The sequence below is a fragment of the Ambystoma mexicanum genome, chromosome 7p, assembly GCF_040938575.1.
Source record: "Ambystoma mexicanum isolate Mex_15411 chromosome 7p, UKY_AmexF1_1, whole genome shotgun sequence".
NCBI lineage: Eukaryota > Metazoa > Chordata > Amphibia > Caudata > Ambystomatidae > Ambystoma > Ambystoma mexicanum.
Window position 1 is genome coordinate 150214417 of NC_090939.1, and position 15738 is coordinate 150230154.

Below are 15738 nucleotides of genomic sequence, written 5' to 3' on the forward strand. Positions count from 1 at the left end.
ACAGCAAAACGAGAGTTTTTAACAGGGATAAAACGCTATTGAATTGAGCCTGAGTGATAAGAAGTGACAGTGAAAATGAGTGGGGGGGGGAACAGAAAAAAAACATGTACAATTGACTGCTGCATAAACACGGAATGCATGACTGAAGAAGTCCTATTTCACTTATGAAAAAAGCGAAAACGAATTACTTGGGAGGCAAAAAAGAAAACACTCAAGTCACTTCCATCAAGAACAAAAAGGGAGTAACCTAAACAAAGGCTCAGATAAAGGTACATTTTCTTTACAGAATTCTACAGTACCATATACTACGTCCTCTCCCGGGACCGCTACACAAAAGGAAATCAAAACATTGTTTGAAAAGATCCCATTAAAAACACTGAGTCCAATAGACCTGAATTTCTTAAATAACCCCACCTCCACTGCAGAAATAATGAAAGCAATCTCTTCAATGAAGAGAGGGAAAGCTGGACAGCTATCTCCTAGAATTCTATGAAACTTTTATGCCATCATTCTCTCCAAGATTACTTAAGCTGCATGAGCATTTCATTAAAATCCCCCCTCCCCTTGGCACCTTTGGTGAAGCTAAAATTATTGTATTGCCAAAGGACAACAAGCACCCACCTTGAACCCAGACTAATCATGGCTCTTGGCGCTGAAAAGGCGTTCGATCACCTGGAAGGGGATTTCATGTTTCAAGCGATGAGATGGCATGGAATAGGTGACCCTTCATCAACTTAATTAATGCCTCTACCATACCTCCAGGCCCTCAATTTTCCTAAATAATGTTTCCTCGTCCTTCTTCCCCTCTAGGAGAGGCACCAGACAAGGGTGCCGCATACCATCCACACTATATATATCCTAGCACTAGAATCTTTGCTGAAAGCCATCTGGAACAACAAGAACATGCCAGGAATCAAAGTCCAAAATGTTAATCTTAAAATAGTAGCGTATGCTGATGATGTCATCTTATTCCTTTCTAACGCTGGTACTACTGTGTGTCACTTAATGACACACCTAGACGACTTCACAAAGGTATCTGGTTAAAAACTGAATATGGAAAAGACAGAACTCCTCCCAATATCAATTACATGTGTCGAAAATGACCTAGACAATCTAGGTCTATGCTGGAAAAAATCTGTATTAAACACATAGGAATGAAGTTTTTCCCAAAAATGAATTCAACTATTTCTAAAACCCAATCCTCTATAATTCAAAAAATATAGGAACAATTGGAGCAATGGCCTCAATATACCCAGAGTGGTGGGGTAGACTTGGCATGATCAGAATGATGATCTTACCAGTGATACCATATCCCTAAACTATGATACCCATTCCATTTGATAACATATTCTATAAGGAACTGGACACCATTCTCATAAAGTTTCTGCGAATGGGGAAACCCACAAGAATCTCCATTAAAAAGCTCCAACCTCGGAAGTATTCAAGCATTCCATCATATCTTTATAGTAGCCGAAATCAATCAATGCACATATCGATCAGCACAAGTCAATGAGGGAAAACCAAAATGGGTCACACTAGGAGAAGCCCTATTGCTGCCGTTTCCACTAGAATGTAGGCTCTTAATGAAAGACCTTCGGCAGTGTGAGGATCAGAAGGTGTTAGAAGCCTTGTGCAAAGTATTTAGTCAATTTATAAAACACCCTGTAGCCATCCGTATAAGATTAATGGAATCTACGATTTGGTATAACCCAATGGTAACAATTAAAACACTATACTGGGATATCAGGAAAGAGAAAACAATCTTTTTTTATTTTATTTTGTATTTGTTTATTTATTAGCATTTAGAAAACTACTGTAGCATGATAAACCTTACATCATTGCTGCATATCAGTCATCCCACAAGTCTGCAAGAGTATACATATGCAACTTCACACAAACAAACAAAAACAGCCTGCCAGTGCCCACATTTCTGCACATATCCAGTCCCAATTCAACTGATAGTGGTTTACCTGCATGTGATAGCTCTCCCATACACATACACCTGCAACTATATTTAATAATCCCATAACCTCATCTCCCCAGTAAATCCCTTCCATTCAAATAACAATAGCCCGTCGCTTGACCATCCAGACATTTTCTGAGGCATATCATCAGACAGAGTGAATATCGATTTTATGAGGGAATTCCAGACCAGTATATTATCATTAACCTCCTGTGTATTCCTGATTGCACCCTGGTACCGCACCTTAGTCTCAGCCATAGACTAAAGCTTTAGATCCACACACCAGGCCCCATAGTTCTAGCCCTCTGGTGATTTCCACACCATAACTATTCTCCGCTTGGCCAGTATACATGCCAGATCTAATAGCTTAGAAACTTGTCTATTGGCGAGGGTACATACCTAGCAAACACGCTTCCGGTGTCCAGGCAAACCTATTTATTCCTACAGACTCCAATTTTGATTGGATGCGGAACCAGAATGTGTGCACTCTAGTGTAGGACCAGAGCATGTGCAATAAGCCAGTGTGGTCTTCAGCGCCTATGTGGCAACCAGGAGACACCCTGTGTGCAAACCTAGATACCCTCAGCAGCGTCATATACGACCTATGAAGGATATATAACAATTAGTTTGCAATGTTCATTTCTGGACACCTTTCTAACGTAAAACAATGGATTTCTACATTCAACTTCCTTCAGTGGCCTACCCAAATTGTTCTCCCATCTAGCCTTCACCTTTAGGTTTCATGTGTCCAGGCATTCCAGCATCCTCTTGTTTATTCTAGAGACCTCATACCCCCTTTCAGTCAAATCGTACAGCAATGGCACGGTCTCATCCGCCTCGGTTCAGTTGGCAGGCATTGCCACTGCGACTTGGCCTCACTCAACAATCCCATATATGCCAGGAATTGACCGGCATGTACTCTAATCTCCCCCATAGCATCTGGGAATTCTAGTAATGTTCCTTCTCAGAACATATGTACCCGCACAGCAACCCCCTTACATTACCAATACCTTCTAAGCATCTGAGTGTCCCTCCTCAAGTGATGTGCAAAGCAAATCAAAGGCATGTTGGACGAATAAGGTTTTCGTATACCAAGTCATTTAAGGGTCCTATGGTACATTTTGTTCCCCAAATACAAAATATATGGACATTCCCAGAACCTAATAGTATCCACTTACAAAACCTCCTTCAGTGTATACGGCTGAATGGCTGGCAACAACAGTCTTGTGTCTAGTGTGTCCTCATCGGCTAACCACCATGCGGTAAACTGCAACTATCCCGGTAAATAACACATTTCAAACTGAGGAAAAGTAACACCTCCATCATGGTAGCACAAACACAAAGTGTCCAATGAGAATGTGTTTCTACCAGTCCCCCACAGAAACTCCTGCATCATAACGTTCAAGGATCGCAAGAAAAAAAAAATAAGGACTATGGAATGGGACATTCACAAAATGAGGTAGGACCACCATCTTGACGAATGCGGCGCGGCTCATCACATATAAGGGACGTTCCTTCCAGAACCACATTGAGCTCTCTATACCATTCATCACTTTTACAGTATTACGTTCCTATGATGGCTTCATATCCCAACAGATATCCACACCTAAGTATTTAAATGCTTCATTAGCCCAGCACAGCCCTAATTCAGGTTGTGGCACAATTCCTCGTTCTGCTAGCACCCCTAGCGGGACGATGCATGACTTATCGCGGCTGATGGTGATCCCAGAGAGTGCAGTGATGGTGTCAAACACCTCAATGATATATGTCAAATTACACTCCAAATTCCGGGCATGTAACAACATGTCGTTAGCGACAAGAGAAATTACGTGTGTAAAGCCTGCCACCTTCACCCCCCACCGCTGCAAACTCCTTCCTTATGTACTCTGCCAAAGGTTCTAACGGCAGTATAAACAGCATAGCGGACAGCGGGTATCCCTGCCTAGTGCCTTTCTTCAAATTCCAGGCTTCCAAGATCATTTTCCACATTCTTACTCTAGCCCTGGGCAGCACATAAATCAACCGAACCCAATGTAGGAAACCTTCTCCAATACCAAAAAATCTGAGAGTCGCATACATCCACCCCCGGCGTACTGAGTTAAAAGCTTTAATGCCACCCAAAGATACCACCACACTGTGTTCATCTGATGTTCCAGTCCGGCTAATCACATGATGCAGACTTCTCAGGTTTAAAGAAGTATTTCTACCCGTCTGATCTGGGTGTACTAGTAATGTGATCACCTGTGTCAGTCTGCCTGCTAGAGCTGCAGTAAGAATTGTGATGTCTTTATTCAGCATACAGAGGGGTCTGTACGACTCAACAGTCTTGTGGCTTCCCCGATTTAAGAACAGGCACTATCACTGATTCTCTCGTACTCAGTGGAAGCACCCCACTTTCAAATGCCGATTGAAACACCTCCAGCAGTCTCAGGGCTCGCTGCTTCTTGTACTCCTTATACAACTCTGTAGGGAGTACACCTCCTGCCCAAGGGTTTTGCCAGACTGGAGAGATGTGATCACTGCCCTGACCTCCCCCTCAGTCCTTGGGGCTTATAGTATATCTACTTACTCCTACGTCAGACGAGGCATCCTAACTGTGACAGCGTGTATTCTATCTCCACTTTATCATCCACCCTGTTATCTCCATATAAGGAATGACCCTATTAATCTCCATTTGGGATCTCCAAACCGCAACACATTCATCCGCTATCGAACTTATCACACACGCTGGCATCTCTCAGCGGCACAGCCAAGCAAGCAGCCTACCCTTCTTATCCCCCTACTCATGTAGCTTTTCTGTGTATACTTCGAAGTCATACTTTTCCAACCTCTCCCAAGCGCCAAGTCAAGATAAGACAATATTTTATATTCATATGCAAAAGGTCTGGGAGCCCCTCTACCGAGAACAAACATGGCCAAATAACCTGTCTTTGGGTAGGTTCCCACTCGGAAGGGTCTACAACTACGTTTAAAACGTGAGACCCGCCCAAGTGGAAGAAATTCCATAGAACAAGGTATTTGACCCACGTTTGTTTTCAATAGAAGCGATCCCACACTCTTGTTTAATTTGCAGAACTTGGGGATTCACCCTAAGTAACCAAGAGTAATGCAGACGTGGACCGCTTGCTCACTGTGTCTTACAGAGGCTCAGCTTGACCTCACAGAGGAGGCCCAACAAGGTTGAAACATGTGTCTGGGGTTGCTGATGGTACTCTTGTTCAGAGGAGAATTGCCTTGCATTTTGATGCTGGACTGCCCTTGTGGGTGGGACCAGACTGATATGCAAATGGTTATGTCTCATTTGTAGAGCGTGCAAAAACATGGTTGTAGATCCTCCTGAGTGGAAGAAATTCCATAGAACAGGGTATTTGACACATGCTGAGGAGTTCCCACATGGAACAAAACATATCAATAAACCGAAACATCATCTAATGGGAACACAATAGGATAAGCAAGGCATCAAGATCTTCCAGTAAATCTGAAACCCCCTCTATTTGTGCTACACAGGACGCTGGGAACACATGACAAATTGCACAAATCCAAAATCACTACAAACCTACTGTGCTGGAGATGCAATGACCCAGTACTTGAAGGCTCACTTGAACATATGCTATTCTTCAGCACAGTGGTTACCAGAATTTGGAAGGAGGTATCATAAACCATCATAGATATTCCGTAGCCAAGCCAAAAACACTCATTAAAGTAACTCTGCATAAGCACCCTAGCCTAGGGAGTTAATCTTACTCCCAAACATACCCAGCTACTAAACATATTAATAGCTGCGGCAATCCAAATGATCACATCCTACTGGAAGAATCAAGACCCTCCCTCCAATAGGGCATGGTAGAACTCAATTTGTCATACCCACAAATTGGAAAAACCACTTAACCAAGATCCTTCATTACTACAAGACTATCTGAACTGCTCACAAACTAGGGTCGCAGGCAAATCCCACAGTGCATAGGTCCACAAACCTCCGTAAAAAACACTCTTTTTCACACATCCCTTGTGCGTTCTTAAGAAATTGACTGCCTGTCTTCTCTGGAACCTCCCCCACCATATAATTGTCGCCCTCCAGGCTAGTGGCACGTGAACAAAGTACACAGGAACTGCCGGGAGGCAACTACAATGTCCCCTATCCATTGCCATGACAATATGTATTAATACTACCTATTCAGGGAATCCTATTATGGCGAAAAGGACCAGCACCTCCAAAGCACTTAACACGTGGTCATCCCAACCATTACACACCTCAACTTATGCTCAAGCCTCCTATGCCTTGAATACTCTCCTCTCCCTCAACAGTACTGCATTTAGGACATCCCTCCATTTGCTTCACTCTTTAACAATCTTCCCTTTCTCTCTATCACACGGATACATCCCTATTCACAAACATCTAGTTCTTCTTCCGATCTCTCCCTTCTTCTTTATCGTGTACACTCTATCTCTTTACATCCTTAAAGTAAACTGTACCCAATACATGTGCATTGAAAAATAGCCAGATAATGTACCATTGCATATCACTATGACAGGGTTTGAAATTTGGGGGAACTGGGAGCTATTTAGCTACTGCTTCTAGCACAGTAGGGCTGGCTAGCTTGAAACCAAAAGCTACCACAAGCTAATTTTGGCTCCTTCGTCCAAGTGATGCCTTCCAAATATATAAATGTGACATTAACTTGAGTATTTGAGAATGTTAATAAAGAAGAATTAATGATATGATGTTGACTGGTTAATTTCTACCAGTCGACTGGAAGGACCTATGTGGGAAATCCACTGAATTCTTATGCAAAAGTCTATTATTATCCAATGGTTTTTAAAAATATGTTAATTAATTCCATTCGTTGTGATAGACATATTTTTATTTGACAAACGATATTTTGCTGAGGCTTTTAGCAAACATTGTTAGGTCCAATGCATTTCGGTCTATGCTAGACCTTCATCAGGGACTGAGTAAAATGTTGCTCAAAATATTTGGCCTTATTCACTTTGTTCTTTTGTTGGAAAGTAATCCAATTGCTTCTCCACTTAAACGTGCTAATTTCTCTTAACTGTTGTGTTTCCTTTGTCTAACATCCTTTGTGTTCTGGTAACCTATAGTTCCAGTCCATTTGGCAGCAACAGGGCACCTTGCACGCGTGAAATAAAGAAGAATTAAACCACATCTAATACACATTTTAACAAAATGGTTCATACAAAACAGACAAAAAGTTAAAGGAGCATCTCTGGTAGCTCCTGGTTCCCCTGTGGTATGATATATGATTGGTTATTTATAACGCGCTTAATACCCAGAGGTTTCTATGCACGGACCCGGAGATCGAACCTGTGTTGCTCCGTGTCGTCTTGCTTCCAAGGCGAGCGCGTTGCCGCTGAGCTATTCCCCCTGCCTACAGGATGATGCCCGACACTCAGGAGCTGCTTTTAGCTCCTGCTCAGCGAATCTCAATTTCGAGCCCTGCTATGATCCAATTGCTCATTTAACAAACTGTATTGTTGCATTGTTGATATACCGTTATCTTCTTAGGTCTGTATATCGGTCTGTTATCAAGCGCACCAATCACATAATGAGTATGCAGCAACCATTCCAGTTGTCAATAAAACAAAATGATTTGTATTTATGCCACTTGGTGTTTACATTACATTTCATCATGCAGATATCGTTTATGTACAATTAATTGAATCTATACATCCTCACATCTAGTGTTATCCAGGGCTGTCCCTGCGTCTTAACTCTTCTTCATGATTCCGAACTGTCTGAGATATTGACGGAAATCGGACCAGATATTTTTGGGGCTGCTCTTAGTTGGTACTAGTGTCATGTGGGTGGTCCAGACTTGTTACATCTCACACTTACTTACCCCACTGATGTAATTAGGTAATGAACTGCACATTGAAGTAACTGTTTGCTGTAATATTTAAAAATCTCAATGAAAGATTTTAAACTAGAAAAACACAGTAGTAGAAACGGGCCAGACGGAGGAAAAAAAACACCAGAAAAAAAGAATAAAAGGGAGTAGAAACGTGACGACGTAGTGGCAGAACCTCAAAGCATATGCTGGAGGAATATTCACCAACAGCTTCAAATTAATTACAGACAACTTCCCACGGCTACGGTGCGCACTGCTTTAAAGCTGATTGGTGGAGATGCACCCAACATTCCAGAGCAGCAGCTGCCAATTAGAACCATGGTCTTTTGGTAAAAAAGCTGCATTAAGTCGGAGGTTAAAGTGAGCGGGAACAAAATGGTACGGCATTCCCTAACGTTTCTGGGAAATACACCCTCGTTCTCTTAATGGGGACCAGATGCACGGTTCCCTGGGCGTAAGCAAGGGCACCTTTAATATTACTGTTTTCACTTATTCGAACCTGGGCCCGGCTGGTGACATGGCAGTGTCACAGTATACTGTGCTATCTCGCATCGCTGTAGTGCTTTTGCTTATTTGTATAGACTGCTTGGGTCATAACACTCATTGCCGAGCCACCAAAACGCTCTGCTCGGCAGTGAGATCAGATCTGTGTTTGTCTTCTGCAATTAAGCATACACTGCTGTAGACACAGTGTCTGTACAAGTAATGGAAGGGGTGTGTGCGGCTACAGTCATAAACATGTCCCTTAAGAGATTCCAAGAAGGGGCGGGGGGAGTTCATAGGGTTTGAATTGGAGTGTTAGTATGGGGTCGGCGGGATGGTAAAAGGAAGCAGAGCTGGAGGAGAAAAGGGGGAGGCAGAGCAAGCATAGCTCCACTACTTTTTTCTTTTTTTTTACACTTCAACCTCTGCCACAAGTTCTATCCCATGTCACATCAAACGGTGAAAGCTGTGAAAAATGTAAACCCTTCGGGCAGCAAAACGGAACAGGTTATTCCAGTAGATGCCTGTGCTGATCTGTGTGATGGATTGCGAATTCCTCACAGTGCTGTGGCGTGGCTGACACTTGGCTCACAAGAAGTGTCATGTTTGTTGCAATCACAGAGAAAATAGGTGCTGTGACATTAAAACCGGCATGAAACCTCCCCAAAAAGCAGACAATACTGTGTTGCCTTTGGAGACGGTGTCCCAGCAGAGTCCAGCTGGCCAGACTACATTGCATTTACAAAGGGTTCCTACTGGAGCCAGGTTTTCTTCATCTACTGCACTGCTGTGGGAACAATTCCGTTTTTTTTCAGTAGTGGAGTTATGGTCCAATGTGTAAAAACCCCTATTCCACAACTAGATCCAATGGAAACCATTTGTAATTGGTCAACTGGAATGTCCATTTGTGTGAACAAGCAAAACCTTGACGTTTCTTACACAGGCGACACTGTTGTGTGTCAATGGCCCAGGCATGACTTCTCAGACCTCTAGCTAGCCTATGTTTTCTCCCAGGTCAGCAAGCAGACTTAAATGCATCTCTTCTAAGACTGAGGTGATCCTACTGTGCTCAAGTCAGGATTGCAGAACTCATCCCCTTGCCTCACTTGCGTTCCTTAGGCTTTTTCCTCAATTTGCAAAGAAGGTAACCCCAGCAACGTTATGCTGGGTTTAAACAACTTTGGAAAAAATCATCCACCTGCCACTCTTTGCTCCAGGAAAATACCTTTGTAAAAAGGACATTGCTATTTAAAATGTGCATGTATGGCGGGTCAGAAGAAGGACGCAGACTGGTAAGTCATTTCACTATTAGGTTTATTAAAGAAAAGGAAACATGTCTAACTTTCCCTATGCTATAAGGCGTCCCTACCTAACAAAACTAGCTAAGGTGCATGTCAGTCGACAGGGAATGTCTTAACAGAACCTGTCCACCGTCCAAACTAGCCTAACTGACCCTAGGCAGGAGAATGACCCCTTTCTCCTTTAGTCTTTTTGCTTCTTGCAAACTTCTGTTTCAATAGTTAATTTTCAGATAGTCTCTCTAGTGACTGTTTTGATTAGTACATACAATTCGTTCAAGACTTGGCTTGGCTTTGCCTTTCCTTGATGGCTTCCTTTTGGGTTCTATTACTCTCCTCTTGATTCTCTCGATGGAGATTTGTTTTCCTCTCTTCCCCTAGTAAAGTTCTCCAACATTTATAAGTCTCTCCTTCAATTTATTTTATTGGAGTTTACTGATACAAGACTGAGCATTGCAGTATTAATTCTTATTCGCTTCTTGAGGTTTCTCTATTTGCATTTCTTTATCTTGACTGAGACAAGTTAGATTGGTATCATAATGATTCTCATTCAGTCCTCTTGGCTCAAGTATCAGTGTCTCTTTACTTTGACTATGACGAGTATGTTTGGTCCCATAACAATTGTCCATTCCCCTCCCGGGTCTTCCATTCTCCCTGTTACCTGTCACTCATAGGGATAACCTCATCAGGCGTGGAGCTGCTCAGGGTCGTTTCTCTGTTCCGTCAACAGGACTTTCACATTGTACTTCCCGTGCCGTTAGGTTCAGCGACTCCGTCTGCAGGGTGGTTTCAGCATTGATTGGGGGACTCCTGATCCACCACCAGTCTTTCGTGGTCACACCACCACCTTCGGTCTCTCTCTCTCTCCACGTCTGACTACTTCTCTCACTCTCCTCCAGGTAAGACGCTGGGCATCTGATTCAGCTCTCTCTCGGTCTGAACTCCACGACACTCTGCATCCAACTATTTCCCTTGCTCTTTACCAGGTAAGACACTGCGTGTCTGATTCAGCTTCACGTTCCTTTCTGGTCACCAGACGCTGCACGTCCAACTCTCTCTCTGCAGCATGGAGCAGACCCCTCTTGCAACTTGCAGCCTTTTCTCTTTGCCAGTCCCCGCCCTCTCTCATTATGCGTGGCGTATGCTTTGGTCTTCCCTGGCGTATGTCTGGATCTTCCTCTTTCCATCTCGCATGGCTTCTCTCTTCCTCCATTTATCTTCCTCCTCGTCCCAGTTGAATGGGATATTTGGTTTAAAGAGATATTTACAGTTTATTGTTGACAGTAGCAAACACTGCTTTCTTCTTCACACATGTTTCCATAGTAACTGTTCTCAGAGATATTGTTGAGATGGTTTTTAGGGAGTTCCTCATTGGAACAGGAGTCCTTGCCCCCCCAAGGCGGAGTCTCTCCTGGTGAGGTCCCACTTGCCTCCACCCCTAGGGAGGGTATTGCAGAGCCGGCTCATCTCCCTAGATTCTCTGGGGGCCCCTGGGGGAGAAGGGACGGATTCCCGCGATTTGTCACAATACCAACAATGCATTGGCCATCTGGCTCTACACTGGAGGTGAACTTGCAGTGATGGCTACTGGATGATGCTGTGCTGTGTTTTGTGTGACTTGGTTCAAATGGCTAAATCTACTTTCATAGAAAAGGTAAAATAAATAATAGTATTATCTTGGATGCAGTCTTAGCCTAAAATCAAAAATGGATGCAGTAGTAAACGATCTTTTTTAAGATATGCCAAGTCAAGTGGAATCTCTCTTTCATTACTGAATTTCTATCATGCGGTGGTGGTATCTCTCATCCACTGGAAATTCCATTAATGCCGGGATACCCACCTATCGGCTCCACCATCTTTAATCAATTCAAGAAGCCGTTATGCAAGGGATTTTCCATCCTCACAAGATTGATTCTAACTCTTTGTTTCACTAAAAATTAAGCTACTTGCCTGTGGGGATATGCGTGCAGTTAAAGATCTGCTGCTTGCCTCCTAATCACCTGCATTGTTTGGTACCCACTTTAGTTGGCTTTGAAAATTCACCCTCATCTCCCCTAGAGACATTTGCGTTCATCAGAGGCACGCTCACTCCACGCTGACATTTCAAAACCATTGGCGGCAGTAGGTTCTCTGAGATTTGGAATGCTCCTCCAATGGAGATTTATCTTCATGTTCTTCCGATCTTCAATATTGACATTCCTGTTCCCGAGAATTCCCATATATAGGGATTCCTTCTTTTTGGTGAAGGCTGCCGGCTGCTTCTCCTTTGTGTTCTTCATCTAGAATCAATTAAGTTTGCTTTGTGATTCAGTCTGCAGTTTCCATTTTAAAAAAACTCAAATCAAACTTTCAACCTCGCCACATGATCACAAACGGACGCTAGCCAATGCACAATACATGTTTTATAAGTGAAAAAAGAGCATATTGAATTAGATTTAAAATCCTACCGTTCTCCCAGAAGCAGAAAGCCGAGTCCAGTCAAGAGGAAAGCCGCCACTGTCAGAAGCAGTGGCATCAGAAGCAGGTCACCATCTGCAAAAGCACAGGAAAGAGAGATGAATCAGAATCCAGGCAATGTCGACAGCGATAGGGTGCTTGGCGAGTGCCAAGAGCCCATGGGCATCAAGGAAGGACAAACTTAGGATCCTATTCTCAATTGACCAATGGACGCAGAAACTGGTTGTCACGGTGTTGTAGGGCTTACTTAAGACAAGTCTTATTCTTAGGGGCATAGTTCTTCACGATTTTGCGAATTATGGTGTAATGCTGTGCCAGAAAAGCAAATACAAGTAGCATTTCGATATGGACCCAAGCACGTATTCAAAACTGTAAAACCTGCCCCACTAAGGCAACATGTGTGCCCTAAGCTCACCTCACCCTTCCCAGGCTAGGCCTCATTACAGAAGAACAACTACTGATGGTAAATTACCTCTGCGCCTGCTGGTATTCTCAGTGATATTGTAGTTAGGCATTACTGCCAGTTTAAAAAAATGTCAGTGGAAATAAAAAATATTATTGGTTAGACATAGGGGGTCTAATTCCAGAAGTATTAGTGACGTTATTGCTGGTACAAAGTGGTATATCGTTCAGGGTAGGCTACGGCCCATTCATGAAGCCATAAATAACATTTAATTTATAGCACACCAGGGCAGTTTTGTCCAGGGGACATCAAATACTACCAAATCAGAATTACTGTAGGTTTTGTTTAGATATATCACTAAAAAACTCTACAACATCTTATTGTAGATTGTAACATGTTAACTACAATATGCTTAAGGTTTTTTAAAAATCTAATTGTCTCAAATACTCTGCGGGACTCTAATGATATGTGGAAACTAATCTTTTCAAGTTCAAGATTAGCGGTAAAGGTAGCAGTCGTACATTTTCTTGAAGCAGTACTACGTGGTGTAGAGAGCTAAATAATGTTAAGATTGGAGCCATCTTAAAATGCTTAATGTAAGTAGGATCAGCTCTAGGTCGTAGTTGTTTTGGTATGTATGCTTAGTTGGTCAAGTTTTAATGGATTATGATTGTGACTAATAATTAATTATGATCATGTTTTGTTTTAATAGCTGATATGAAATGTACGACAATTAGAATAGTTTTCCTTTCTGTTTTGTCTAGTTTAGTTTATCGTTTATTTTGTTATGGAAGTCAATGGGCCTCATTACGATTGTGGCGGCAGCCATGCCGCTATTGGCGGCATGGCATCCGCCAATATCGGTTCCGGGTTCCCAGAATGAGGAATTACCGGGCCATTCCGAGTTCGGAGGGCCCAGTAATTCCTCCCTCTGGGAACCCGGACCCGGGTCTTCTCCATTCCCATTTCAGCCCCCATAGGGCTGAATGGGAATGGGAGAGGGAGCAAACAACGGGCCGATTACGAGCGACCCATTGTTTGCTCCCTCTTCCCCTCGTGGGACCCGCTCTGCACGTCTGGTAAAACCAGACGTGCAGACTGGGTCCCGCAAGGGGACCTCGTAATCAGGCGGTACGGGTTTGACGGAACCGGCACCTTTACCGGCACCGTTAACCCCTTACCGGCTGACTTGTAATGAGTCCCAATGTATTGTTGTATTTTTCTTCTTCTGCTTTTCTCTTTTTGTAATATATTTGTTAAGTTTTATATTTGAAAATTTGATTTTATTAACTAAATCAAATTTTAAAAAAAATTTAAAAAATGTATATTACATTTTGGGGCTGATTCACAGAAGCGTTTTAATAATATGTGCAATCACCATAGGAAAACGTTCTGTGAATCAGGCCCTTAGTCTCAATATAACACAGCAGTAAATAGCACTCTCCCGAATTATCAGTGAACTAAGACTGCAAAAATGAAACACCACTGGTGGTAAAATTACCTCCAGTGGTAGAATAACATATGTATTAATTTAAAGCCAGAATAACATTAGAGTGCTGTGCAAATCCACAAATAAGCCCATCTAAAAGGGGTGAAAAATAAGAACATCTTAAAAAGGCTCTTAAATGAATCAAGCTCTTAGCACTTTCCTAGAAGGTCAAAGTGCCACAATAATCGCTCAGCACACCTTTAAGAAGCACATAAGAGACCATTGAAATGCTAACGAACCCTGCAGAAGCCAAGCCTGAATAAATGTGGTGCCTCTGAAGCACATCCAGTTGCTGTGAGAAGGTCTGAAGCAACAGAAAAACGGAAGCGGGAAGGATGAAAGGTGTTGATTCAATCATAAGCACTGCTATTGCTCAGGGCCACCCTCCAAACGTGCCTTTCTGAGCCCAGGCACCTCACTGAGATATCACAAACCTCATCTGTCGAGATCACAGTTTGTAAAGGCATCGCCTTAAGTTGCAACACTGTTCTGAATACTAGATTTGGTTAGTGGAGGTGCTTTAGTGCCACCTAATATGGCCCAAATGTTTGAATAGAGCCTGTACACCTAGGGACGTCATCGCAGAAGCAGGAACAAATCTGCAGGTCTTTGTTAGTATTTGTGGCTCCCTCGTTGTCTTGAGACCATTACCTTTGGCCTAAAGGAAGCGCGTTGGCACCAATGCTAGTTTTGGCACACAGTGGCAGTTTAGCGCCATGACCATCATTAGCTTTGGGACCTGGGGACGCTTTGGTGTCCAACAGAAGGAGCCAATGATATGGTATGAAAAGCATCAGGATAAAGTGAACAAGGGTGCTGGGCAGCGCAAGGATGCTCTGCTCTCCTCCGTTGGTGGTGATAACTTGGCCATAACGAACTCCTTCACTGTCCTTCACCTGCATGGCAAAACGCGTTCCTCCCTTTAAAAAAAACATGTGTGGTCTTTGCCATGGCTTGTTTTCTAAAAGTAATGTCAGTGAGGGCAGTGTAGATATTCTACTTCAAAAAGGTACCACACACACTTCACCTACGCGTGGCTTGCTTTTGCGGTGGAAAGACTGGCTATGGGACAGGAAGCGTGGTATGGAGAGCTGCCTATAGTTGGCTGACACTACTTCATTTACATTTGCGCTTCCTTAAATAAGTATACTTTAATGAAAACAATCACCATGTTTGCAATTTAATGAAGGGCTTAAAGATGTTGTTTATGAACACAAGGGAAATTTTTCATTTTACACAAATACTTCTATGCAAATGGGGGACTGGGAATGTTCACATCTAGGTTTCCCCTACATGTTTCGCCTCTTCTAAACTTCTAGCAGAATGTGTTTGATCTCTCCATCCCCCAATGCAGGAGCAGATGTCATAGGAATGTTATCCTCACATCCGAAAATCTACAGGCTGTTCAAACGTCTATGCGTCATAATGAGTGACACGGCTTTCCTGAAAATGTATTTCAGCGCAGGTCTTTAACGTGCTTTTCCTGTTGTATGTAGCTGCTGTATACATCTGTAAATATAAAACGCTTAGGTATGTTTCCGTACTCAGCTGGTGCAATTTATCAGCGTTAGGTTGACCTCTGCGGTCCATATAGCAAAGTGCACCTCTGTGTGCCCTTCCACTTCAACAAGAGCTATCATTTTAACAAATAGAATGAGTACAGTTCTACGCGGTCACCTTCAACTCCCCCTATCGCAAACATTCAGAATCATTTAAAGTTACTTCTTTCCACCCCCACTTCTCTTCACACAGGGCACGGCAGTTCCAGTGTAAAAACA

The 15738-nt window shown here is 43.0% G+C and overlaps 1 protein-coding gene across 5 annotated transcripts in view; it reads right to left on the reverse strand.

Annotated features, from left to right (window-relative positions):
* Positions 1 to 15738, reverse strand: part of LOC138525768 (prolactin receptor-like) — a 1166304-nt gene that overhangs the window by 198740 nt on the left and 951826 nt on the right. For all 5 annotated transcript variants that reach the window (XM_069635962.1, XM_069635963.1, XM_069635967.1 and 2 more), the window contains one exon: positions 12059 to 12143. In XM_069635962.1, coding sequence (XP_069492063.1) covers positions 12059 to 12143 — 85 coding nt within the window. The remainder of the gene's footprint in view (positions 1 to 12058; positions 12144 to 15738) is intronic.